Source organism: Amblyomma mixtum, chromosome 7 (assembly GCF_055824585.1).
Source record: "Amblyomma mixtum isolate Tamu chromosome 7, ASM5582458v1, whole genome shotgun sequence".
In the NCBI taxonomy this organism is placed as follows: Eukaryota; Metazoa; Arthropoda; class Arachnida; order Ixodida; family Ixodidae; genus Amblyomma; species Amblyomma mixtum.
The window spans coordinates 41,978,853-42,003,778 of NC_143018.1; the positions used below are offsets into that span (position 1 = coordinate 41,978,853).

The 24,926-nt window shown below is 45.2% G+C and overlaps 1 protein-coding gene and 1 pseudogene across 2 annotated transcripts in view; one reads left to right on the top strand and one right to left on the bottom strand.

Annotated features, from left to right (window-relative positions):
- LOC149335811 (uncharacterized) lies at positions 1 to 5,448 on the top strand (annotated as a pseudogene).
- A 5,764-nt stretch (positions 5,449 to 11,212) lies between these two features.
- The window catches only part of LOC149335812 (cytochrome P450 3A14-like), a 29,295-nt gene continuing 15,581 nt past the window's right edge, over positions 11,213 to 24,926 (bottom strand). For both annotated transcript variants that reach the window (XM_089552371.1, XM_089552372.1), the window contains exons 8-14: positions 21,345 to 21,432; positions 19,920 to 19,989; positions 19,706 to 19,814; positions 18,288 to 18,379; positions 16,121 to 16,261; positions 14,039 to 14,201; positions 11,213 to 11,344 (exon numbers count right to left, since the gene is read on the bottom strand). In XM_089552371.1, the coding sequence (XP_089408497.1) occupies positions 11,246 to 11,344; positions 14,039 to 14,201; positions 16,121 to 16,261; positions 18,288 to 18,379; positions 19,706 to 19,814; positions 19,920 to 19,989; positions 21,345 to 21,432 (762 nt within the window). In that variant the 3' untranslated portion in view covers positions 11,213 to 11,245. The remainder of the gene's footprint in view (positions 11,345 to 14,038; positions 14,202 to 16,120; positions 16,262 to 18,287; positions 18,380 to 19,705; positions 19,815 to 19,919; positions 19,990 to 21,344; positions 21,433 to 24,926) is intronic.

Genomic DNA, 24,926 nt, shown 5'->3' on the forward strand with positions numbered 1-24,926 from the left:
ATGTCGAAGCCAGGCGGGGCCGTACTGTACCGGCTCTGCAGCCACGTCAGAGGTGTGAACTGGCGGCCGACTCGGTTTGCCGAAGAAGTGCCGCTGTCGCACGTCTGTGGCCTTTGCGGCGTAATCCCGACAGCAGAGCGCTACTTCCATGTTCGCACATTCTGTGCGACATTTGCCTCCGAGCCAGGCGTTTCGATGGCGTTGCCGTGTGTCCACTGGACCAGGAGCCCTTCGATGAAGGACAGTGCCACATAATTCCTACGCCCATCAGGAGAATCTGCAGTTTGATGGTGAGATCAGAGTTCGACAGCGCAGTTCCTTTTACTAGCGACCTTTAATGACGCAGTCTATAGTCAGCGCTATAGTTCCGTTACACGGTGAATTCAGTAACTTATGTGTGTGAAAACTGCTCTGAACATGTTTAAAAGAATGGCGGCAAAATAACATGCGTACTAATGAAATACGACGCTCGGCACTGCGCGGAACGTCTAAAAGCACTAAGACTAAATTTCGCCTTATATTTGAACGATTGCTTAAAGACGCTTCTTATATGAGCGGTAGTGTTGGATAAATATATATTTTTTTATTGTATTGCGCACTTTTTTAGCTTAAGCGTACGGCTCTTGTGGCGCAGTGTTCATAGCCACCGGTAGGGCATGGTTCAGCTATTATGAGCGTATGTCTAATGCTGGTCATGGTTAACGGATGCAGCGCGACAAAAACAAGGACAAAATAAGAAGTTGACAGTACAGACCCTGACTGTCCTGCCAACTTCTTTGTTTGTCCTCGTTTTTGTCGCGCTGCATTCATTAACCATGATCACAGATCCCAGACCAGCCTAATGCTGAACTGCTAAGCTAGCTTGCTGAGCTGCCATACGTGGCACAGGACACTTTCGGCGGTGCGCTCTAGATGTTCGCTGAAAGCGAGGGATATTTCGTTACTGCTTGAAAAACTGTCCTAGTACAATAGGAACTGCTTAGTTATCGAATGGATTGCAGGTTATAGCCATTTTACATGGCAAGTGGCAGTGTTAATTCAAAACATTCTGATCCGGAAGGCTCATCGTCTGGCGTACCACAGGGTTCAGTACTTCGGCCACACCTTTTTCTCCTTAGAATTGCCGCACGGAGTGTCGCAAATTAGCCGTCACTTCCCTCCCCTACGGGTATAGCTGTGCACTAGCAGGGATGACTAGGTGGCTGAGGTCGTTGCTTTACCGTCGTTGCTTTGCCATCGTTGCTTTACCCTCGTTGCTTTGCCGTCGTTGCTTTACCGTCGTTGCTTTACCGGCGTTGCTTTACCGGCGTTGCTTTACCGGCGTTGCTTTGCCGGCGTTGCTTTACCGGCGTTGCTTTGCCGGAGTAGCTTCAGTACCGCGACTATGTCATGTTACGTCGCGGGCAGCTCGCCCCTGGGTGAGGACCTCAGATGCCCAGGACAGTTCTCTAGGTATAAAGGACCTGCGTCTCGGGAAGTGGGTAACTAAAGGTTTGCGGCGACGTTTCTGCAGCTGCCATCGCACCTCTTTTGTCCAGTGCCGCAGTGGTGTCCTAGTGTTTGAGCATCCGCCCAGCATTCGGGATGTGCGGGGTTCGATCTCCAGTGCCGCAGGGCAGCCACCGGTGATGCAATGGATACAAGCTTCCCCTGGCCTGGTGCTCGACTTATTCGAGGTGAAATGCTTGCCAAATGGGTCTTTGACCCCACCTTGAGCAAACAAAAATACCTTGTGCCCTGGCGCTCTTTGGCCGCAGATACCCTTGCGTCATAAAAAAATCCATCATCATCATCTTTTTTGACTCCTGATACCCACACCAGCGGGCCGTATCTACGCCCTCCAGACGCATTGTCCCTCGAGGTCCTCGCCACTGCGCATGCCCTTCAGTCATTTGCTCTCCTTCCCTCTCTTGAAGAGTACACAGTCTATTCAGACTCCCAAGCCTCTATACACCACATAGAGAAACGCACCCTAACCCCTTCTCTCCAACAGGAGGTCGAACGAGCGGTCTCCGCATTGCAGCCTTCCATTGTTTTCCTCCGCTGGGTCCCTGGGCATTCAGGGATTGACGGCAATGAGCTGGCCCATCAGCTCGTCCGCGACACACTTTTCCGGGCACCGTTGATCCTCTGGCCCAAGCCCTCGGAGAACGGTGGGAGACTCACCCTTCGCCGCACCATAAAAGAGGTCTACCTCGAGCTCCGCCTAGACAAATGTCTTTACCCTCCCCCTCATCCATCGCTCACGGTGCCGGAGGCTCGCCTTCTTCGGCACATCCAAATGAATGCAGTTATCACCCCGTCTCGCCAATTTCTCTATCGCTATCGATCGGACCCTTCCTGTCCCAACTGCCTCTGCATCTATGTGGACCTGGCCCATTGGCTCTTCTATTACCCGGCTGCTCAGCAGTCGGGTTCCTACCCCCCACTTTCTTTATCCATCACCACCTGGCTCGACTGGCTTGGCGCTGAAGGGGAGGAAGAACAGCGACTTCTGGTCGCCCAGGCCATCGACATGCTCGGCCTGTAAATTATGGCCGAATAAAGGTCTTGTACTACTACTACTCTCAATCAATCAACTGTTTTTCATCTGATGTTGAATCCTGATGGCGAGTTTTGCATCCTGTTTTATTTTTTGTGCGTATTGTATAGCATTTGTAATTTATTTTTTGCATCTTGTATTAAATTCTCTGTAGTACATGACTGATCGAGTCATCGTTAATTTCCCGTTATACGAGTGTCAGTGTGTATTCTGCGTTCTTTTATTTTCTTCCCCGCTCCTGCAACAGCCCGGAAATAGCTAGGTTACATAATGTGCGTGTGTAAAATATTCGAGCCGCCGGGGTTGTTCAGTGCTTCTACTGCTGCTGACCCGAATGACGCAGGCTCGTTCCCAGCCGGGGCCACCATATTTCGATGGCGGAAAAGTGCTAGAGGCCGGTGTACTGTGCGGTGTCGGCGCACGGTTAAGAATCCCGGGTGGTAGAAATTATCCTGAGCCCTTCATCACGGCGTCCCTCGTGGTCTGAGTCGTTTTGAGACGTTAAAACCCCAATAAAAAAAACAAAATATTCGAGCGGCAACCTTGAAAGCGCCTGACCCGGGCTTTACGGAATTCTCTTTTGATTTTGTAAACTACGGCAAGGCCGGTTGTTCTAAGGTAATGCGTGCGCTCTAGGTCGCTGAGTGCCAGGTGAGTCTCGACGCCGGCGCATTGCAGGAATGTGAGCAATAGGCTCTGTCGGAACGGGTGAAGAGGAAGCTACGAAGTAAACGATGGTGACTGTCCTGTAACTCGAATCTGTAATGCGCCCGAGAACATTTCATTTGAACGTGCTCGCAGCATGCGGGCGACAAAATGCGCGTAAGCCAGCTCTACCCCCCGCCGCACCCCTCCCTAGATAACAAACAAGCAACACTCTGGCGCAGACTACAGACACACTCTCTCCCCTCACCCTAGCCCACTATCATCCCTCCTTCCCCAATCCGGCGTGCGCCCTATGCCCAGAACCCTTCGCCTCTTCCCTCCACATCCTTTCCTTCTGCCCGGCGGACCCTCCCCCGCGGGACCTAGAGAACCTAAACACCTGGGAGGACTGGGAGCCCCTGCTGCGCTCGGAGGACCGGGCCGTGCAGACCATCGCCACCGGCCGGGCTGGGCACTGAATAAAAGGGAAGTTTATTCAACAGTGCAAACAAACAAAACATTGGAAACACACTCATGACTGAGGGCAAAACAAATGTATACAAAGTGGGTGGCCACCCAGAAACACCATGACCTTATTTTAACACACCGTACATATCACAAATTACAGCCTATAGTGCATAGAACGAACACTGGACAAAGAAGAATCAGCCTCCCGCAGCAACGACGCACGGGGGGGGGGGCAAGGATCTTTCTCAGGGTGATTGGCCCTTTCAAAATTATACACCACCATCCTCGAACAAACCAGCATAGTCGGTAAAGAGAGGGGGGGGGGGGGGTCGGCCCGGCTAATACCGCAGCGCCGGCATAACCAGCCGACCTTCGTGCACGACAAAGAAGCGTGTGTGCCACCGTCGCAGAAACCGCGCCTCCCCATCCGCTGCAAGCCTTTCAGACAGGTATTGCCAGATGAGGAGACGCAGCACCGTACGAGACTGCACGAGATTGAGCGAGACTCTCTAAGCCCTCCTACGGGACCGGCATACAAGCGCCGGTTGCTCTCCAAACGAGTCACAAAAAATAACTGCTGCCAGTGTCTTCTCAATGTTTCTAAAGATAACAGCCGAGCTGTGCATTTGATAATGCACGGAATTATAATTTCCGATTTCTAATAACGCGTGCAAAAAGCTCATACATGCCACAATACACTTTGTTGTCATACGTGATCTGTTAGGGGCTTTGAGAGATGGCCGCTTAGAGAAAGAGGGGAACTCCAGGGCGAGATGGTCTTTCGGCTGAAAAACTGCTTTCGCGCGCTCCCCAAGGATGACGCTGCGGTCCTACACTCACGCATGTAAAAGACCGGCCGCAGGGCCTTCATGCCCTTTCCCCCTCTGGCAGGCAGATGTATACACGCTCACGGAGTATTCGAGCGCGCTGCATATACATTCTTGTCAGGCCTGCGTCTCGTCGTGTCCGCGTACGCTTCTGCATCGTCCTGGATTTCAATGCCGCCACCGTCACAGCTGCTTAAGCCGAGCAATGGAGCCTGTTTTAGGCCCGTAAACATTTCATGCTTAGTCTACTCTCGGTTACGGAAGAGGCAGCGATTTTTTGTTCTCTCTCTCCCCGCCTTAAAGGCATGACGCCATAGCGTATTGGGGTAATTCCCATGTATGCAGAAGGTCATTGTCTATTTTACGCATTCATAGATCTCTGGAAGTCCTCTTACTCTTCCTAGCGCAGTGGTGCGGCGGTTAAGCGATGCGCCACTGCCCTGGAATGGCAGGCGCGTATAGCGGTGTTCTTTGTGTGGCCCATGTTGTTCTTCCCGAGCGACCATTCATTAATTTAATGGTCACCTACCACGCTGGGCAGCTTGCTCACTATCCGATGGTAGCTTGTGATGGCGCTGTAAGGTCATATGACCTAGGTGGGCAACCTGCCCCCTGAATTGCTCTCTTATCACCACCTGCCAGTCATGCTCGTGATGTTGCACATACGGCGATACCCGGCTTTACCTAGCAGAGTGAAGCTATCGCTTCAGCATACGAAATCTTCTTCGGAATGAAGCCGCAGCGTTTACACATTTTTCTTCCTTTCTGGTGCACTGCTGGAATGACGAGAGGGGCTGTGAGTTCGTGGGCAGCGTGGAGGATCTCCTGCGGCACTATGAAGTAGACTGCATATTCCACGCATTCGAATGTCCACGATGCGGGGAGACAGTCCTGCCCATAGCCCTTCCTACGCATTACATGGTGGGGTGCATCGTCAAATTGGACAGAATATATTTCGAGGCGTAAAAAAATGAATAAGAAAATTTGCCTCTCCCGCACCACTGATGTATCGCGGGTATAAGCCCAATAGTAATATAAAAGATTTGGCCCGAGGGCAATTGAGATTTTGCCACCCGTGGGTTGAAAAAAATCAATAGGGAGCTCTACTGTAGCGACCCACAGCCGGGGGAGCGGGCCCGGGGAGACTCCCCAAGTCTCCCCTGGGAAGTAGAGGGCTGGGATGGGCTGTGGGAATGGGAAATTGGAAATTGGTTTGGGTTGTGGGAATTAGGTGGGATTGGGGAAAGCAGGGATTTTGACCAGATTTGGTTTGATTCTGAGTTCCTTTTCAGGCCTCCTTGGGAGGCGAGCACTCAGTCCACCAATAGTGGGCCCCCGGCATCGAGCGTACTCCCACACCACAGATAACGTTTTGCCGGCGACCTCCGACCGTCTGAGACAGGGAAAAAACCCGGGCACTTAGCCCGGGCACTTGAATCCTATGTCGATGTGTACGAAACATTGTCTGATTCACTCAGCGTTGATGAGCTGTGGCGCACACTGACAGCCAAACTTTTTGATTTGCGTGAGCAGCATGTGCCGTCATGGGTGATGACGAAACGTCGCAGCAAAAGCAAGCCATGGTTCACAAAAGCGCTGCGCAGAGTCGTTGAAAAGAGGCAACAACTATATGCGCGCTTCAAAAGAAATCCGTCGGAAGATAACATGGATCAGTTAAAAAAGATTACAAAGGATATGAATGCTTCGGTCAAAGAGGCTAAATTTACCTACTTTCAGTCTTTCGACATGCGTATCCAGGATCGCCCCAAAGAATTTTGGCAGTACATAAAAAAAACAGAAAGGATGAATTGTCTATCCCGCCACTCGATCACAACGGAAGTATCGTTCATGATAATCTGGAGAAAGCCAAGTGCTTTAACACGTTTTTCAGCTCAGTTTTTTCTGCTGAGGACAGCAATAGCCCTGCCGATTTTCGCCTTGCCTTGAACTGTACGGAACCCATGGAGAACATTGAATTTGATCAGCGAGGAATTGTGTCGCTCTTAGAACGCTTAAAAGATAACAGTGCCACCGGTCCGGACGGCTTACCCACGATCCTGCTCTCTTCTTGCGCTTTTGCGTTGTCAAGGTACCTTCAAATTCTTTTCACAAAGTCATTACAGGAAGGCTCCTTGCCTGATGAATGGAGGCTTGCTAATGTTGTACCTATACATAAATCGGGACCTAGGAATGTTGTTTCAAATTATCGACCAGTGTCTTTGACCAGTGTATTATGCAAAGTTTTAGAGCATGTGTTTTATACTAGTATTATGAATCATCTTAGTATACATTCATTATTAAATACTAATCAACATGGCTTTCGCAGTGGTTACTCGTGTGTCACCCAGCTTACCGAATTTGTACATGACCTGTCAAGTGCTTTAGATAAGGGATATTCTGTTGACTGTATTTTTCTAGATTTTAAGAAGGCCTTTGACGTTGTATCACATTCCTTATTAATACAAAAATTATACTGGTACAACATAAATGAGAACGTTATTAGGTGGATAAAAGAATATTTGAGCGTTAGGCGTCAATGTGTTGTTGTCAACGGGAAACAATCGCATGAGGTGGCTGTAACATCAGGGGTGCCTCAGGGATCCGTCTTGGGCCCATTACTGTTCATAATTTACATGAATGACATCTTTTCAGGTATTTCTTCATACATGCGTCTTTTTGCGGACGATTGTGTATTGTATAGAATTATTAACGATCAAAGTGACTGCGATGCATTACAACAGGATTTGTGTAAAGTGGCCCAGTGGTGTGAGAACTGGAGAATGCATATTAACTTACAAAAATCTGTACATATGTGTTTCACTAAAAAGAAGGTTCCCCATAGTTTCACTTATAACATAAATAATAGCAGACTGCTTTCAGTGTTGGAATTTAAATATCTTGGTGTATATTTAACAAGTTCAATGTCTTGGCATCGTCACGTGCATTTCGTTACTGCCAAAGCCTGTCGTGTTTTAGGTTTCCTGCGACGTAACGCTAAACTTTTCCCTTTAAAGACTAAAGAACTGCTGTATAATACAAACGTTAGAAGCATACTTGAGTATGCTTGCACTGTCTGGGATCCGAAAACCTTGCTTGACGTTCAAAAGCTAGAAAGAGTTCAGAATTTGGCCGTTCGTTTTGTTTTCAATAACTATGGGCGATATTTTAGTGTAACGAGCGCGAAAAAATCTTTGGGTTGGGACTCACTTCAAAAACGTAGGAAAGTACTGCGTTTAAAATTATTTCATAATATATTTCATTCTAGAACTGGAATAGACAGAACCAAATATATAGCCAACCCTGATTACGTGTCTTTACGTAGAGATAATTCACTTAAAGTTAAAGAATACAGGTGCCGGACTGACCTTTTTAAAATGTCTTTTTTCCCCAAAACGGTTTCGGAATGGAACAAGCTGCCTGAGGAAGTAGTGTCCATATTATCAAATTATTCATTTTCTTCCATGCTGTGACATTTTTTTGTGTATAATAATTCCGTGTTCTTTCTATCTCATTGTTATCTTTTTTTTTGTAACCACCTGCACGCGGTGGCATTTGTGTACTTTTTCTTCTACCCCCCCACTGTAATGCCAGCCAATGGCGCTGTGGGTATGATGATAAATAAATAAATAAAATAAATACAGGGGCTCGACTAGGGGTGGTATTCTGCCGGTGTCGCCTTTTGCGACATGTCGCATATGGGCGGGGCCTAAAAAAGTGCTTACAGATGCTCGAAGAAACGGAAAAAGCCGCCGGCACTTTCGTCTGCGGTGCATTCATTCACTCCGAGAAGCGACAATTTACCACTGCTGATTCACTAGCAGCAGTAGTTTCGTATCTTTTATAGCAAGAATATTTGCCATCACATGACGTCTAATGTTCAAACAAACATTTGCAAATTTAATATAAACTCGCTTTACTTCATTTAAGTCTATAAAACACCGCGAAAAAGCTCCAAATCTATTTTTCTTTCGTTCCGGACGGTTGTGCTAGGTTTCGGCTGCGTTTCGGGCAGTTGCAGACGGTAGCAGTGTAGCTGGAGGTCCCATTAGGCTTGCGCGCTCCAGAATCGAGAGCGTATCTCAAAAACTAGGCTGAATTGCAGCTTAAACTTTATCGTCGAAGCAAGGTAAGTCTTAGCGAAAAGTAACACCACCAGTAGTTGCCGGTAAACATGCCGACCGGAATCGCAAGGACTGCTGAATTGGCTGAAGCGGGCGGCTCTCGCTTGAAAGGACGTCGCCATGTTTTCACGCCAAGGGCGCAAAAGCCGCAACTGCCGATTGCGTTCGTACGCTAACGGTAGCCCGTCGCCCGCGCAAATCGCTTCAGCGCATTCCGTTGTTCGACTAAGCGTAGTAAATTGGGGCGACGTCACGACGACGTAGCAGGAAGGCGGATCCGTGTTGTCACGCCGCCGTCACCGCGGCTCGAGCCAATCAGCGAAGTGCGACTGCGACATGTCGCAAAAGGCGACACCGGGAGAATACCACCCTAGGATCCCCTCCCCCAAGCCAGGTTCCGCCACCCCGACCGTCCCACAGTACTAAGATGACGGATATTTCACATCACTCGTTCGGTGCTTCGGCTCTTACTCCACCGGTACTCGCAACACGCAACGGGCAGGCCGCACAGTCGGACAGCGCAAAACCGCCGTTCGTGCACGAAGACTCTTTCCACGCTCCCGACATCCCCGCTGCAATGACAGAACTGAAGGTGACGCTCAGCCACACTTTTCACGGCCAGCTTCCTGCAGTTGAGAGCAAAATAGACCAACTCGTGGAGTATTCTAGGAAACAGGGAGCTCAGCTTGACACCGTAATCCGTGAACTTAGAGAGTCCGAGAGAAACCTGACAGCTAAACTTTTACATATCGTTGGCAAGGGCACCAGGACGCTGGCTGAAGAATTCCACGTCGGTTCTTCTGTGACAGGACAAACGTCAGCGCAAGCGAGGCAAGACGTTTCGTCAACGTCAGGGGTCTAAGCGACCATGTCATGGAGCGCAGAAGAAAAGTTAATCTTTCTTAAGCTGGAGCGCATGAGCAATAGGTTGTTAAATGCTACACAGGAGATGCGGCTCGATGGTTGTCGGTGCACCATTTACTGCGAGCTCGTCCAGCATAGTTGGCCGGTGACTCAGCTCCTTTCCTGGAGTTCGGAATTGGGGCGGCATGCAAACCAGCGCGTTACGTATCTCATAACACTCGACGAAGCAGCTGACTTGCTGACGAACCCAACATAACTAACTTGGAGAACTCCTGCGGGGAGGTCTCGGTGGCACCATAGAGACACGTGGTTTGTTAACGCTCTTTTCAAAAACAAATATACTTGCTCACTGAATCTGGCTTTCGAAATGTTTGGGCTACTGGAAAGCTCCCGCTTACCACAGTTAGCTGGAAGTGCGACTGTGCTGCATGAAAGTCCTTTCTGTAATCAGGCAATGGATGTCACGTGTGTTACTCAAGGAACGGATTACACCAACACCAAGCGTATCGCTTTCTTTTTCAGTACACCTCTTGCTCCACTCATAAGCAATGGCTTTGTTCAAAACGGACGACTTAAGATCGCAATTGAGTTCGTCGAATAAGGCATTAGAGCTCGTGGACAATCTGCTGACATTCCATATATAAAGATCGGAGTGTATGGACTCTATACAGACATTTCTATCAGTGGTAAAATTTCACGCGCTGTCGTATATCCTTGAAACCATTTTAGCTTTCTCGGCGGACGTTTATGTTAGGCGAGTTTTAGTTCGGTTTTAGTGTTCTGGCACCTGCGCACAAATGTAGGCTATATCCGCAGTTGTATGACGTGTACGGGAACCCAATGGCCTCATATGCATGGCTGAATGAAATTATGGCGCTGCGAACGATATAAAATAAAGCTTGGAGTTTTCATATGGTCTGATGTATTACAAGTGGTGCTTTGCTTTTTAGGCACTTAAGATCATGCTCAATGATACTGATGAGTGATATCGCCAGACCGTACAAACGCAGTGATTAAAACTTAGCTTCCAGATCCGCAAGCAGGCTTTTATTTTTGCACTGGGAAATGGGCCAGATTATTCTTTACACCATCTGTTAAATTCCTTGTACTACATGCCTGATCATCAGCAGGAGTTGTCGACAGAAATGTCGACAGGAAGGCGGCCCTGCTTGGCTGCCACGACCTTCCGGCCCAACAGGCCATTGTCCTGCGTGCCCGAGCGGCGGTAGAGCCAAATGGGGTCCCGGAATAGGGACCCCACCTAGCATTGTGAGGGGAGTGGCGCACTAGGGGCCACCTCCCAAACTACCTCTCTATTTGTAACTTGTAGTAAATGCTTTTCATCACCACCACCACCATTGCTTCACCTTTTCTGTTTGTGACATTGAAGCGAAGGCAAAGGCGCTAAGCGCCAAGCTAAAGCTCGATCGCCATGTACACCACGTGAAAAAGAACGAATACGCCAGGTTGAAAATGGAAGCCTTGAAAATTAGCGTTTGTTCAATCGCCGTCACTGAGAGAGAAATTCGCACCTTTCTGCGAAGAGCGATGGTCATGGAAGATCAATTTTTCCTATGTTCCTGTCTTCAGCGCGTTGGTTTTTGCGTTTGCACTCATTGTTGTTGTGACTATGTGTGTGTGTGTGTGGGGGGGGGGGGGGAGAGGCTGTTGCTGCCTTGATAGGGTTGTATTTTATCGAGGTTGGCCACGGGTGGACTGGAAAGAAATCACCCAGAGGTTATTTATTATTTTCCTATGTACACAATGTAAGTAAGAGATCAACTCTGGCGGTGCTCTTCTCCAAAACTGTGAATTAAGACCCAAGGACCCCTTGAAGGCGTTGACACCATCCCGTACTGACCAATTTCCATGGACCCCTGGAAAGTATCAAGAAAAAAAAAACACGTGAGTATTCTTGTTCAGCCGGAACAGCGTGAACGAAGACAAAAGGAGTAGGGAACTCGCAGCTCGCATCAATTTTCCCGATTTCGTTTTAAATCTCTTATCTTAAGTCTTTACTGCTCAGTCTCGGGAATTCGCGGCGTACCATTCGCACGCTATCTACTAATTACTACATGGAGCTTGAATACATACTCCGTCAACTTGGTTTCAGAAGCCAACGTATTTCAATCAAAACGTTGCGCGTAACTGCGAGCAAAGTGTGTGAAGAATGTACGGCTTTCAACCAGCATCTGAAATTTGTCTTTCATTCTGAGACAAAAGCTTCTGAAAAATTGGAAGACATTTGTTGGATAAAAAAATTGCTTATTCTCAATGGACCTTCACGTTGGTTCAAGGCTTTCAATTTGGTCTTCCAGACAACTCGGACTAAGTGTTAACATGCCCATTTCGCAGCTTTTAGCGGCGCTAACAAAATATTGATACTGGCTTTTGACTGTAATCCTATTAGCTTGCATAATATGTAGGTAATGGTTTTTACTTTGATACTTTCATATACGGCCATCAAAGAATTAGGCCAATGCTTGGACCAAGGTCCTGTACATATAAATGTAAAGCCAGTCACTGAGCATTCAGTTCGCAGGAGACGCCGGGTGTATCGTATCAAGTACACTCTGCATTTCTATAAAAAAATGGCACATTTATCACAATGATATTAAAACAGCAAAGTTTAAATACCTGTAGCCAAAAATTGAATAGCCACACTCTCGTGTTAATACGGTTTGCTGAAAAGCTGGAATTATTTTTTTTCAACCCAAGTGTTCCCGAAAGAGTAAGTTGAAAGGCAAAGGAGGAAGATTAAGCTCATTATTTTAAAAAAGGAAAAGGTAAAGAAGACAGCTTACTGACACTATTCGACGCACTTGCTATCTTCTCTACAATGAATTGCGTGCAACTTTAGCTGTGAAGAGCCAATATTTCTTTCAAGCTCGAACTTAGCAGCTTAAAACCGCGGTAGCTTTTCTGACTACCAACTTGATCTTTTTTTTCCATTTTACAGAGCGACGTGTAAAAGTGCAGGAAAATGGTAGCGCAGAATACCGCCCTGCATTTTCACCTTTCAAGGCATGTTCATTTTTGTATCAGTGGAGGTTAGAAAGGTTAAATAACATTATAACCAATTTTCGTAGCATATAAAACAAAATTAAGCCGTTCAAGAACAGGTTTAACAAGCTGGAAACAGACACCTCTCTATGTTATGGTTATCCCAGTGGCGTGAAGCTTTAAGCTGTAGCGTGAATGTATTTTAAAGTCTCTTGTGGAAACTTGTTGAAAAATTCGGACTTGAACCGCTGTCAAAAAAACCTTCATGAATGGTTATTTTAACAGCAATGTCCTCATTCACGCTTAAGCTAACACGAGATGTTAACGTCGTTCAGAAGGTGCGCAAACAAAATTAAGACGACGTGGTAAGTTAAAAATGTGAACTCCTATTTATGCCTATTTTCTGCATCCGATAAACTACCATTGCTTAATAATCCCTCTTCATACCTTTATGCTTCATAGTATTACTGAATATGATACGGTTTGTCTTCACTGGTCTTGAGTGTTTCAAACAGTAATTCCTTGGAAAGAAAGATTTACATCAAAAACATTTATGCTTTATCTGTGCTGTGTCTACGCTCGCTAGAGAGCAGCACTGTTGCAGCTAGTGGGTTCAGCTGAAGTTCTTGAGCAAAACAAAGCAAAGAGCTGATTTACGTCCGAACAAACACGCGGCTCCAAGCGAATGCTTAGATGTTGCAGCAACAGGTGTCTCTTACAAAATATATGCACGCCGAGTATTCTCGAACTTACTCGTGCAAGCAAACATCCAGAAAAATCGCATCAGAGGAAGCCTGATGCGCCAGGTGGTGACAGAGCGGAGTTTTACTGCTTTTATGGCTAAGGGGAACACATCCTATAGTTTTGCTTCCATATGTTAACTTTTTTTGTCATAAAAGTTTATCATTACACTGTTTTATCCATTCATTACTTGGTCGAGGGCTGCCGCTGGGGTACAGTGGTAATGGTGCTCGGTTGCTGACCCACAAGGCACGGGTTCGATCCTGGCCGTTGTAGTAGAATTTTGATGGGGATGATATTCTAGACGCCCGTGTACTGTGTGATGTTAGTGCCCGTTAATGAACCCCACGTGATCGAAATCATCCAGAGCCCTCTACTAGGACGTCCCTCATAGCCTGAGCCACTTTGAAACACTAAACCCCATAAACCAAGCCATTACATGCTGTGAGGGGAGTTCACAGTTGCGCTACCGTGTCAAATAGTAAACGCATTTTTTTTTTAACGGGCTCAACAAAATATTCGTTGCGATCTTCCAAAGAATGAAAGATTATCATAACTATATTATTCAAAGTTAGCCTGCTCGAACAATGGGCTGGTCCATGTGCTAGGAACAAGCAACTATTGATTGCGTCCATTTAGTATTGTGACCGTGGGTGTTGGTATTGTGACCATTCGGTATTGTGACCTTCAGCTGGAGGAGAAAAAAATAACGGGTGTTGTTTGTTGTAACGTAGGACGGAGCACAACTGAGCAATAATATCTTGGGGGCCCGAACTTCAAATAGCGAATCCCACTTGCAACTAGTAGTACACTGCTAGTAGTCGTACCATTTGAGACGGGCCCAGTTCGAAGCGGTACTTTTGCAGCAGCCTTGCAATGGTGTACCTTGTCTTCAACAGCGCCAGTCTTTTTCCAACGCAGTGCCGAGGACCAACACCGAAAGGAATGTTGGCCGCCTTTGTCTGCGGGGTTTCGTTTTCAGGTGCAAACCTGCACGGACGAGAACAGACCTCCAATATTTCACGGAGCTCTGCAGTTCGGCAAGCTAAACTGCAAAACTTGTATATGAATACCAGACCCGTATGGTACAACTGTTTTCCTCAGATTGCACTCAACTGCTGCCGTCTGCCCATCGCACTAACTGATTCCAGTGACAGTGAGGGCATTCGACAATAACGTGGTGCATACAAAATCAGAATGAGCTGAACTTCCGTGGAAATCATTTCACCTCTTGCTCTCCTTGGATGCCAACACAGCACATCAACATGTATAATATTTCGCAACCCATGGCCAGCAATAAATCCTGCAAACCTCCATCAAAAAATGGTCTCTACACAGTGTATAGACTTCTTATAGACTATTGCCTTCCTATAGATATTTTTTGTCGATTCATAGCCTATAGACTGTTTACAGACAAAAGTCTACTAAAAGTGAAAGGTCAAAAATCTATAGATTGTCTATAAACTGTCTATAGAATTTGTAGTGTCTATAGACTGTTCTCTAAGATTTGTCAATAAAGAGTCAATAGACTTCATAGACAAGTCTATAGACAGTCCATACACTGTAAAAAAAAATTCTAAGGGTTGTGTCCATCATTAAAACACTATATGCACTATGCGACAGATACAAGGGTGCCGTGATTTGTGATCTTATTCATAATGATACGTTGAGCTGTACAGTCTTTGTCAAAAGTAACCAGGCTCCGTGGTTTGCTTCTCATTCGTATAACAGAGCCCTGACGGCTTCCCTAAAAATCAAAAAGTTATTTGAAGTTGAGAACAGGGGTTCTTCTTACCATACAGAGATTTAGAGCTTAATGGCTGGTATAATAACTTTAATATGCGACTAAGAAGAAAAACAAGCAGCCTGGTTAATTTTGACAAAGACTGTACATGCTTAAGGCACTTCGACTCCCTCCATTTCTATTTTGTTGCATACTGCTTCTTGAGAAGGAGCAGTCGAACCAGGTACACGTGCCTAATGGAATTCAATTCAAATAAAATTCAAATAAAAAGTTGTTGTATTCATTAAAGAAGACATACCTAACTTGCCAACGCATTTTTTTTACTTGCCAACGCAAGTAGAAAAATGAGATACAAAAGCAGAACACTATCTAAGCGCCAGCTTCTGTTCTTAAAAATGTTAGGCGTTAAACTTCCCTTTTGCTTTTCCCTGTACGCAGCAGATTATAATAAGGGAGTAATTGCTCATTGGCATCCACCCAAGCGCAGCCATACGGCTACAAAGGAAAGCTTTCCTTTGTAGCCGTATGGCTGCGCTTGGGTGGATGCCAATGAGTAATTACTCCCTTATTACAAATTTACTCCACCTTGGGGGATTCTCCTAAACATTTGACCAACGCAGCAGATTATATTTAAATAAGTTAAAGATCAGGGGGAACTTCGTTCAGTTATTGTTCTCAGTAAAAATTGATTTTTTATCTTGGTATTTCGACGTTTGTCCGGAAGGAAACAACGCTTTTATGGGCAAAAAAATAGGTTTAAAATATTTGCCAGCCACTAGATTTAAACTCGTGACGTCAACACTCAATGAACGGGTGGCCATAGTTTGGAAGCGAAAACCGGTGTAGCCAAAGCGCTGGTATGCGCCCAAAAATCGGTGTACAAGTACGCCATTTACATGAGATATCGGCTTGCGACGGTGACATTGACATTTGTTTCTTTCTTTTTCTACTGATAAGAACTGCGTTTTCGGATAGAGAGGTAATCTCCTAATTAGAAGGAGGTGTCTAATCAATAGTAGCGAACCTGTATTTTTGTTTTTAGTGTTCCTTAAAAACGTTCTCGCCACTTGCAGTTCACTTCCAAAAGCTTTGATTTGCCCGATACATTTGGCGCAGTTAGAAGGGCATTATTTTGCTGATACATTCAATTCCTAATTCCTCCAACCTGTCAGGATTGAACTCTAGATGATTTATCCAATATCGTGGGTCTCTTTGTATGTTGTAGTGAGGTGCCATGAAGCATGTTCCAGCGCTGAACTTGATGCCGTTGTATTCGAAGTCTTCTTTGGCTCGCCGCGTTGTAAACCTGCGTAGTGTTAAAGAATTCGTGAGCAAAACAGAGGAGAGACAGCGATGTGCTGTGTTTGTATTATGAATTTTTCATATCGATTATAAAAGCTTTCTAGTGCTAAAAACTCAGCTCTGTTGTTTTAGCAGCCTCTTGGCTATGAGCCATTGCAATAAACAGTAATCTAAACAATGTGTAAAAAACCTCCCCTCATGTTATGAGGCAGGTAATCGTTAACAAGAACGTTGCGTTCTTGTACTTTACAGTTGCGTCGTATTGCTTGCACACACCACACAGAGTACCAAAGAAAAAAAGAAAAAATAGTTTGAGACTATGAAATTCAAGTCATTTCCACAATATATATACTTTAGACGTAAAACCTAGACCTTAACTCCACCGTCCTCCAAGTCAGGAATATACTTGTAAGCTCGGTAGTTGCCTTAGAAGTTGAAAAAGACTAAGGTGGAAAAAGACTAAGTAGAAAAAGACTAAAAAAAATATTATCGACTAGACTAAGCGAGAGCTAAATTACTGGTTCGAAAAAAGCGATCATTCTGTGCGGGGGCTCAACATAGCCGCACCTGAATATCTTTTTGTGGAAATCAGCTTTTTAGCATATGTCAAACTTGAAGCCACACAGTATTGCAACATGACATCGAAGCGTTATGTTAGACTATAATTTAATAGCGACGCTTCCATCAAGGCAGGCTAGCATAAACGGACGAACTAGCGATGCTCAGAATCCGGTCCTTAAAGGCAAAGTACGAGAGGATCTTATGAATTAAATATCTACATTAAAAAATGTGCACATTTAAGAGCACGCATTCGAAATTGCAGCAAAACTACTTAAACCGCAAGTGTCCAAGCTTCAGCGAATCTTTCGCGCACGGCTCGCGTAAACGCTTTAATAACTCCTGTTATTTGGTGCATCCTTTCATTTTTGGCATTTTAAATGCTACATAAATGTATTGGTCATCGTGATAAGTCAACTTCTCGGCGGGATATGACGATAGTTACGACCGTATCATGGTGCATTATTTCTCAAACAGCAGCTGACTTTGTTTTGTTGCTCAGGTTTAACTTTTAAGCGAAAGCATTATGTGGCTCTATCGCGTAAGCAAAAAGTACCCGCAAAACCATGTCCGCAAAGTTTGTCTGCACGATTACGTCAGCCTTTTAAAATAAATGTGTAAAAATCTGATTGTGACAAATCATGTGTGACAAAATGTTGCTGCGCGGAAAATTTGGTTGATGAGGTGCAATTAGTTAATTAATTTAACGCGAAAAATACACTTAGACGTCAAAATAGCCATGGATTTCGATAGAGTACATGGCCCTCAGAGCAGTCACGGACGTCGATCTAGTTTGTGGACGTTCCGCTTTCGCATTGCTCCAATGCGGGTCGCTGCAGTGATCTCAGAGTTTTTGACAACCGAATAAGCTCTAAAAAATTGCAGTTTTTATGACGAACTGCTTTATTTATATCAAACCCAGCAGGCCATATGTATCCAGGGTTGACATGGCTTCAATGAAATGCCCACCACCTAACATTGATGTCTTTAGGCATGCTCAGATGTCACGAACAGAGGCTTCCGTAAAAGCTATGATGTCACGGTCATCCTTTACATTACTGTTATGCCACCGACTGCACCATCAAGAGTGCATCCTGTTCCTCTGTATCGATACTCTTTAGTACCGAACAGTAGACCGCAGCGGTGGCCTAGTCGTGTGAGCCTGCGCCTAGAATGCGGCAGGTGCGGGGCTCGGCACCCGGTTCCGCGGGGTACCCACCGGTGATACAATGCGTACAAGCTTTCCCCTGCATGGTGCCCGACTTCTTTAGGGTGAAATGCTTTGGAATTGGGTTTTTTGCCCTGCCTTGAGTAAAAAAAAAAAAATTACCTTGTGCCATGGCGCTCTTTGGCCACAGATGTCATTGGGCCATAAAAATACATTATCATCATCACTGCCCAACAGTAGCGGCTTGCCTTAGCGCATTGAGACCGAGTCACGCGCTGACCGCAGTCGTTCATGTAATACTCACGTAAGGCCAGGTGGGTAGAGGCGCAATGCTTCGTTCACTACATAGTCCAAGTACTTTAGCCTCTTCATCACCATTTCGTAGTCCAGGGAACCCTGCAGAAAACAAGATTGCCTCATTATGGCTGGATTTCAAGAATTGGAGGTCGAGAAACCTCTCAATGCTCAAATCCTGAATTTAATTTTCATTGATCATATAGACTAACTAGGGCGCTCAGCCTTTTTCCTCACAGAAATGAATAAGGGGCTCAAACCTCTCACCAATCAATAAAAACAACTGTAACCAAATTTATTACATTTAAAAAAAAAAGTTAATCCTTTGTATCCCAACCGCCACATTTATGGTAAGCAATTACGCGCAGACCTGACGCGCATTGACGAGAAGTGAAGCCGAAATAGCTTTTCAAATACAGCTACCCCGCCAGTGAGCGCGTTGGAAAAATCGTTTTAAAACTTATTTTAGAGCCGTAAATTTAGCTGTATGATGGTAATCCGCTCATATTTCTTTTCAACATATGTTGGCCGAATATGCGCCCTATCAATGCAAAAAAGAATGAATTATAGCAATGATCGAAATCGCTTATTATCTTTACATTACGCTGAGAGGTACATCACAATGACTTAATAGTTGAGGTCTACTTAAAGCAAATCATATTAGACACCTTTAGCATACCGTGCACCGTGTTATCGTTACCGGAGTACCGGGAGTTGGGGTCATCGTTTATAAACGGTGGGCACGCCTGCAGCAGCCAGGTACCTGGCGCCATCTGGCGCCGTCAAGGCGATTTGCGCCTGCGCATTGGCTGCGCGCAGGCTCCTGGTACTCCGGTGCCGGTAACGGCAACACGGTACACGTTATGCTCAAGGCGTCTATTTTCACATAAGATTCAAAGTTAGTTTTAATGAAAAATTACGCTAACTCAGAAACTTTTAAGGTTAGAAGCTTGTATCCAAAACATGACCTCAAGAAACAAAAACATTCAAAAATTCTACAGACAGCACCCATCACACCAGAGCATCATGGGAGGAATAACAGGGGAGAAGAGAGGCTCGTTAAACGTATAGAAAACATGCCAAACGCCTTCTTCGCATAAACGTCGCCATAAACTCACAACCCATCTTCCCAAGTGTTGGACAGAATTGAAGTCAGTTGAGACAATGCTCTGAGCAGTGGTATTGTAGTGAAAACTCCGCTGCTCACGACACGCCGGACGGAAAGTGCCGTGGTACTAAGAACCAGGACGCCGGTAGGTATCTCAAGAGCTGTGCACATAGATAAGCAGAATTAGGCTTATTTTTTAGATGATATGATACGTAACGAACGCTATATGAACGGTGCTGTCTCTCTGTCTGGTGCAATGCGGCTACTGTTTATAAATGGTATCGACTTGATAACTGGTACCTAATAACTAATACACTTACGTTAGTACCAACGGCGTCAATGATGTCTCGCCGAAGCTTTTCTTGAACTTCAGGGTACTTGGCTAGGCAGAACATAATGTAACTGAGTCCAGTAGCTGTCGTCTCGAACCTGCATTAAGTTGCTTGGGTTATTTTGATTCATTCTTCGCGTGTTCTTAGTGAAGGAATCAAACCTAGCGTTCCCACTTGGTATGAATAAAATGTGTATGCGTACCCTGCAATGAAAAGCACAGTCGCGCTGGTTATCACTTCTTCGATGGTAAGGGCTCTGCGCTTTAAGACTCCTGTAAAAAAAAAAAGGGCAAATCATCGGGAAAATTTGCCTTTAATCGCCGTGCCTCACTCTCCCATCGCATGTCCGTTTTCTTTGTCACCCGTAAATTGAGTAGTGCCATTGTTCACTCAGTGGCAGTTGAAAATTGGGTACCTCTGCATACAGGGGTGCCCAAATATGTCGCCTGGAAACGGGCATTGATATGCGAAGAAAGCGTGGAATGCACCAATGAGCAAAAAGAGTATTGTTATCTTTACATTAAGCTCCGAGGTACACAACGGAAATATTACTGCTTCGTACGCGGGTAGCCATGGTAGGCGACATAGAGGCTTTCGCATTTTTCAAAGATTTTCTCTCTGTATTTGGTATTTACGGATTCTGGAGCTGCTTATGGCAACGTATAGCTAGGGAATGCAAAAATGTGAATGCATAGCCTTGAGTAGACTCTCATTTCGTGGGAAGGAAAACACTGGATTTGCTTTTGTTTACCTGTCCAGGTTTCTTATTTTCCCCCCTGATTAGTAAAGATATATAGGTACCAAGTTTTTAATGCATGTTTTCTTTTTTTGTGAGGTGTGTAAGACATTACTAAACGCACATCAACGCCTAGGGCTCGCCTAAGACAGATAAGTGAAATTTTAAATTTAATTTCTTCTTTCATCTGTTTCGGTTTTGGTTTAAACGGCCGAATGGTGTCTATGTCATCAAAGACAAGCAAAGGTCACATGAGACAAAGAAACCGCAACATACATCAGGCTATTTTATTTGTGGCGATTCTGTCTTGAGGCTGGGTGACTTTATCGTTGCAGAGGATTCAAACGATGAAGTGCTGATTTAAGCGCAGTTTTTCATTTCAACTTGTACGGGACTTATACTAAGCTCAGTAGTCATAATCTATCGCTCGGCTGTTGAAACCGAAAGTGAAAGAGGGGACAGAAGAAACTCAGTTATAAATTATTAGCGGCCGTACGCCAGTATCACTTGGTCATCCATGACTGCTAATGCATTGCGCATAAATGCAAAAAAAAAAGAAAATAGAAAAAAAAATGGTCTGCGCTCCTTTAGAAATTCGACTTTTCCAGAAAAAAAAAACAGACACGGTTTTAGTATGGTTTGGTTTTATGGGGTTTAACGTCCCAAAGTGACTAAGGCTATGAAAGACGCCGTAGTGGAGGGCTCCGGAAATTTCGACCACCTGGGGCTCTTTAACGTGCACTGACATCGCACAGTACACGGGCCTCTAGAATTTCTCCTCCAAAGAAATTCAGCCGCCGCGGCCGGGATCGAACCCGCGTCTTTCGGGCCAGCAGCCGATGCTTCAGTAAGAAAACTACGGCTTCGTATGAAAGGTATATCAGTGTTTACCGTTAGATGCCTCGTTATCGCCGCCTTCCTTCTCATCCTCGACGTATTCCGCGTCGATGAGGTTCTGCAAAATGTCTGGCTTCCTGAGCTGTGGAGAATAGGACCATATTAGCTTCGTTTTCTCAGATGGCAAGGTTACAGAGTGTGGTGGGTTATATGATACTTGGTACATCGTATTGCAGCAGATACGTAACAATCAATATCCCTTACTGAAAAATTTCTACCCTTACTGAGTAATTTCATCCAGGTATTTAGATGTGAGAGGGGTTAATCTATTCATTGAGTGCAGCGTGTGGAAACAATAAAAAGTCGGTAATCATGGCAGTGGAAGAGGAAAGGTGGTTCCGGTTCCTCGACGTGCGTGCGGTGGGGTCGTGCGGGGACCCAGGGGCCTGCATGACCGGAGTACCTTCGTTGAAGTACTTTTTCTTTTCCTGTGCACGGGGTGAGTGAACTAGAAAAGGTTTTAGTGCGACATGCAATCATGCCAACCTTATGCGCGTGACCCAATCTCGATGACACATAAGAACGTGGACCAAGCAGTTCACGGCGTAGGTTCTCGTGACGGAAACCTTGTGACGGATACACGGCACTGCAACTTTTCGACGTGAAGTGCTGTTATTAAGAGCATTTAAGCAAACAAGGGAAGGGGAATGAGGGGCTCGTTATAAATATGAAAGAAGCCAACAGCCACAGAAACCAAGGGGCACAGGGGATTTTTAATTTATTTATTTACTTTGTGGTGTTGATCAATTTAGAATATTACTGAATATGTTATCGCTTAAAGCTAATTGATTAGAAAAGCAGAAGAAAAAACAACCACTGCCGCCGGTGGGATCCGAACCCACGACCTCCGAATTACGCGTCCGGTGCTCTACCTCTGAGCTACGGCGACGGCTGTCAATTCTTCTGCTTTCGGGGGTATTTATGTGTACAAGTAACCTAACTTTGAGAGTGTTCATCAGCGCCACCCACGTTCATAAGCGGCGGACGTAGAACGTCCTGAGTTACCGCAGGTGTGACGTAGAACGTCATCGAACGGAGAGGGTGGAAGCTGCGTGAGAACCCTCCTATGCTTCCTATGGCGTCAAGGCTGCCAGAACCGAGGCCCTCGCTAAGCAATTAAGCAAACAAGGGAAGGGGAATGAGGGGCTCGTTATAAATATGAAAGAAGCCAACAGCCACAGAAACCAAGGGGCACAGGGGATTTTTAATTTATTTATTTACTTTGTGGTGTTGATCAATTTAGAATATTACTGAATATGTTATCGCTTAAAGCTAATTGATTAGAAAAGCAGAAGAAAAAACAACCACTGCCGCCGGTGGGATCCGAACCCACGACCTCCGAATTACGCGTTCGGTGCTCTACCTCTGAGCTACGGCGACGGCTGTCAATTCTTCTGCTTTCGGGGGTATTTATGTGTACAAGTAACCTAACTTTGAGAGTGTTCATCAGCGCCACCCACGTTCATAAGCGGCGGACGTAGAACGTCCTGAGTTACCGCAGGTGTGACGTAGAACGTCATCGAACGGAGAGGGTGGAAGCTGCGTGAGAACCCTCTTATGCTTCCTATGGCGTCAAGGCTGCCAGAACCGAGGCCCTCGCTAAGCAATTAAGCAAACAAGGGAAGGGGAATGAGGGGCTCGTTATAAATATGAAAGAAGCGGATCCCACTGGCGGCAGTGGTTGTTTTTTCTTCTGCTTTTCTAATCAATTAGCTTTAAGCGATAACATATTCAGTAATATTCTAAATTGATCAACACCACAAAGTAAATAAATAAATTAAAAATCCCCTGTGCCCCTTGGTTTCTGTGGCTGTTGGCTTCTTTCGTTATTAAGAGCATGTTAGATATGATGCTTGAGGTGCTGGCTTTGCGATAATGGTTTATAAAGCTGTAGCAGGCACCTCTAGTCTGAATCGCCTCTAATTATGTAATAAAAATGTGCATTCCTGGACCCCATATCGGTGGTGAGTACTCTACTTGTGAACGAACAACAGTTTATTAAAAGGTGAGTTTTATGCAAGTAGAAGCCAAGTAAAAGTTGCGCTTTAGGCAACCTGGACTGCGGTTAGCTTTGCGGACGATGTGTTAAATGTGGGTTTTCCAGGTTATAATAGAAGTGATGCGAATGCCAGGGTACTTGTGGGAGTCAACTGTTTCGAGAGAAGTACCGTGAACATAGCATGTTGATAAGCTGTTAGTTTTGCGGGAAATGCGCATGAGTTGTTTTGAATTTTTGTATTACATTTGCCAAGCCTTGTGTCAATATTCAATGGGGTTAATATCAGACGTCAGTGGTTTCGTTTCAGTGTGAGTTGCTATTATGTGGAAAAGAGCAAATTCGTCCTAAAAAAGATGCATTGCAGAAGGAAGGCAGTAAATCATACTTAATTAGAAAAAAGGTAGGAGCCCAGGGATGGTGCCTTGGGGAACATTTAAAAGTACAGGGTGCAATGAAGAGTTATCATTGTTAGTAGATACAAACTGGTCAAGTGAGTCAGAAAATGTTCACTTCATCTAAGAACGTCAGTGCCAAAGTTTCTTTACGTAATTTAAGAACGAAAGTCTATAGGGATATTTGCAGAACGCTTTCGAGAAATCAGAAAATTCACTGTGCGATGGAAAGAATGAGGACATTTTTTTTTTCGAGGGGGGGGGGGTGAATAAAAGAAGTTGCGTCTCTCACGAGTATGACCTACGGAAACTACGTTATGCACGATGCAAAATGAATTCGAATCAAAAGCGTTTGTGATGTGTGAAAAAAAGTGACGCTCTAGAATGTTACACGGGACGCTGGGGACGGATATGAACCTGCAATTATGCTGTGAATGTGTTCTTCCAGATTTACGCCCTGGGACCAGCTTCCCTAATTTCCAATCGGCTGCAATGTTGCGGTCGTGTAAATACTCCTGAAAATTTTTACCGAAAATTATTGAGGTGCACAACCGAGTGTTTTTTAGGAACCTTGTAAAAATGCATTCCGCACCGGTGGCAGAAAATTGTGTTAGAGTCTCAAAAAAAATTACAATTTGTTCGGGGTTAGTGATGACCGGATGCATCGCTAAACATTTAGGGTTACAAAAGACTCACAAATCAGCAGATGAAACAAGAGAAAACTACTGGAAAAACATTGTTCAAGACGCTCGCGCAGTTAATTAATTACTTTCCAAACCTTTACAGGGTCACTTAGCGGCATTCATGGTGATCTATGAATAATAAAATCTGTATTGGCAGTACTGAGAGCCGTATTATATAGATATCCTGTTGCGTGATATAGTGACCAGCAGTACAAGCTGTGTGATGTTTTACGAGATGAGTAAAAGCGTTTTACTTTTATATTTGACCAGCGCCTCCTACCCGCATTCTATCCTGGGAAACTTTGGGTTACAGGAAAGAAAAGCGACCTGTAGTAAACGGTTAGTAGGCTCAACCAGTTCATTTTGCGAAGAATCGAATTTAATTACGTCTAGCGAATCTCAAATCCAACCATGAAAGACACGATTTCATTTAATTCATAAATTTCATTGCAGTGAGCACTTGGAATAGCATAGTTCGTTAGCACTTACTGCTTTCTGTAAA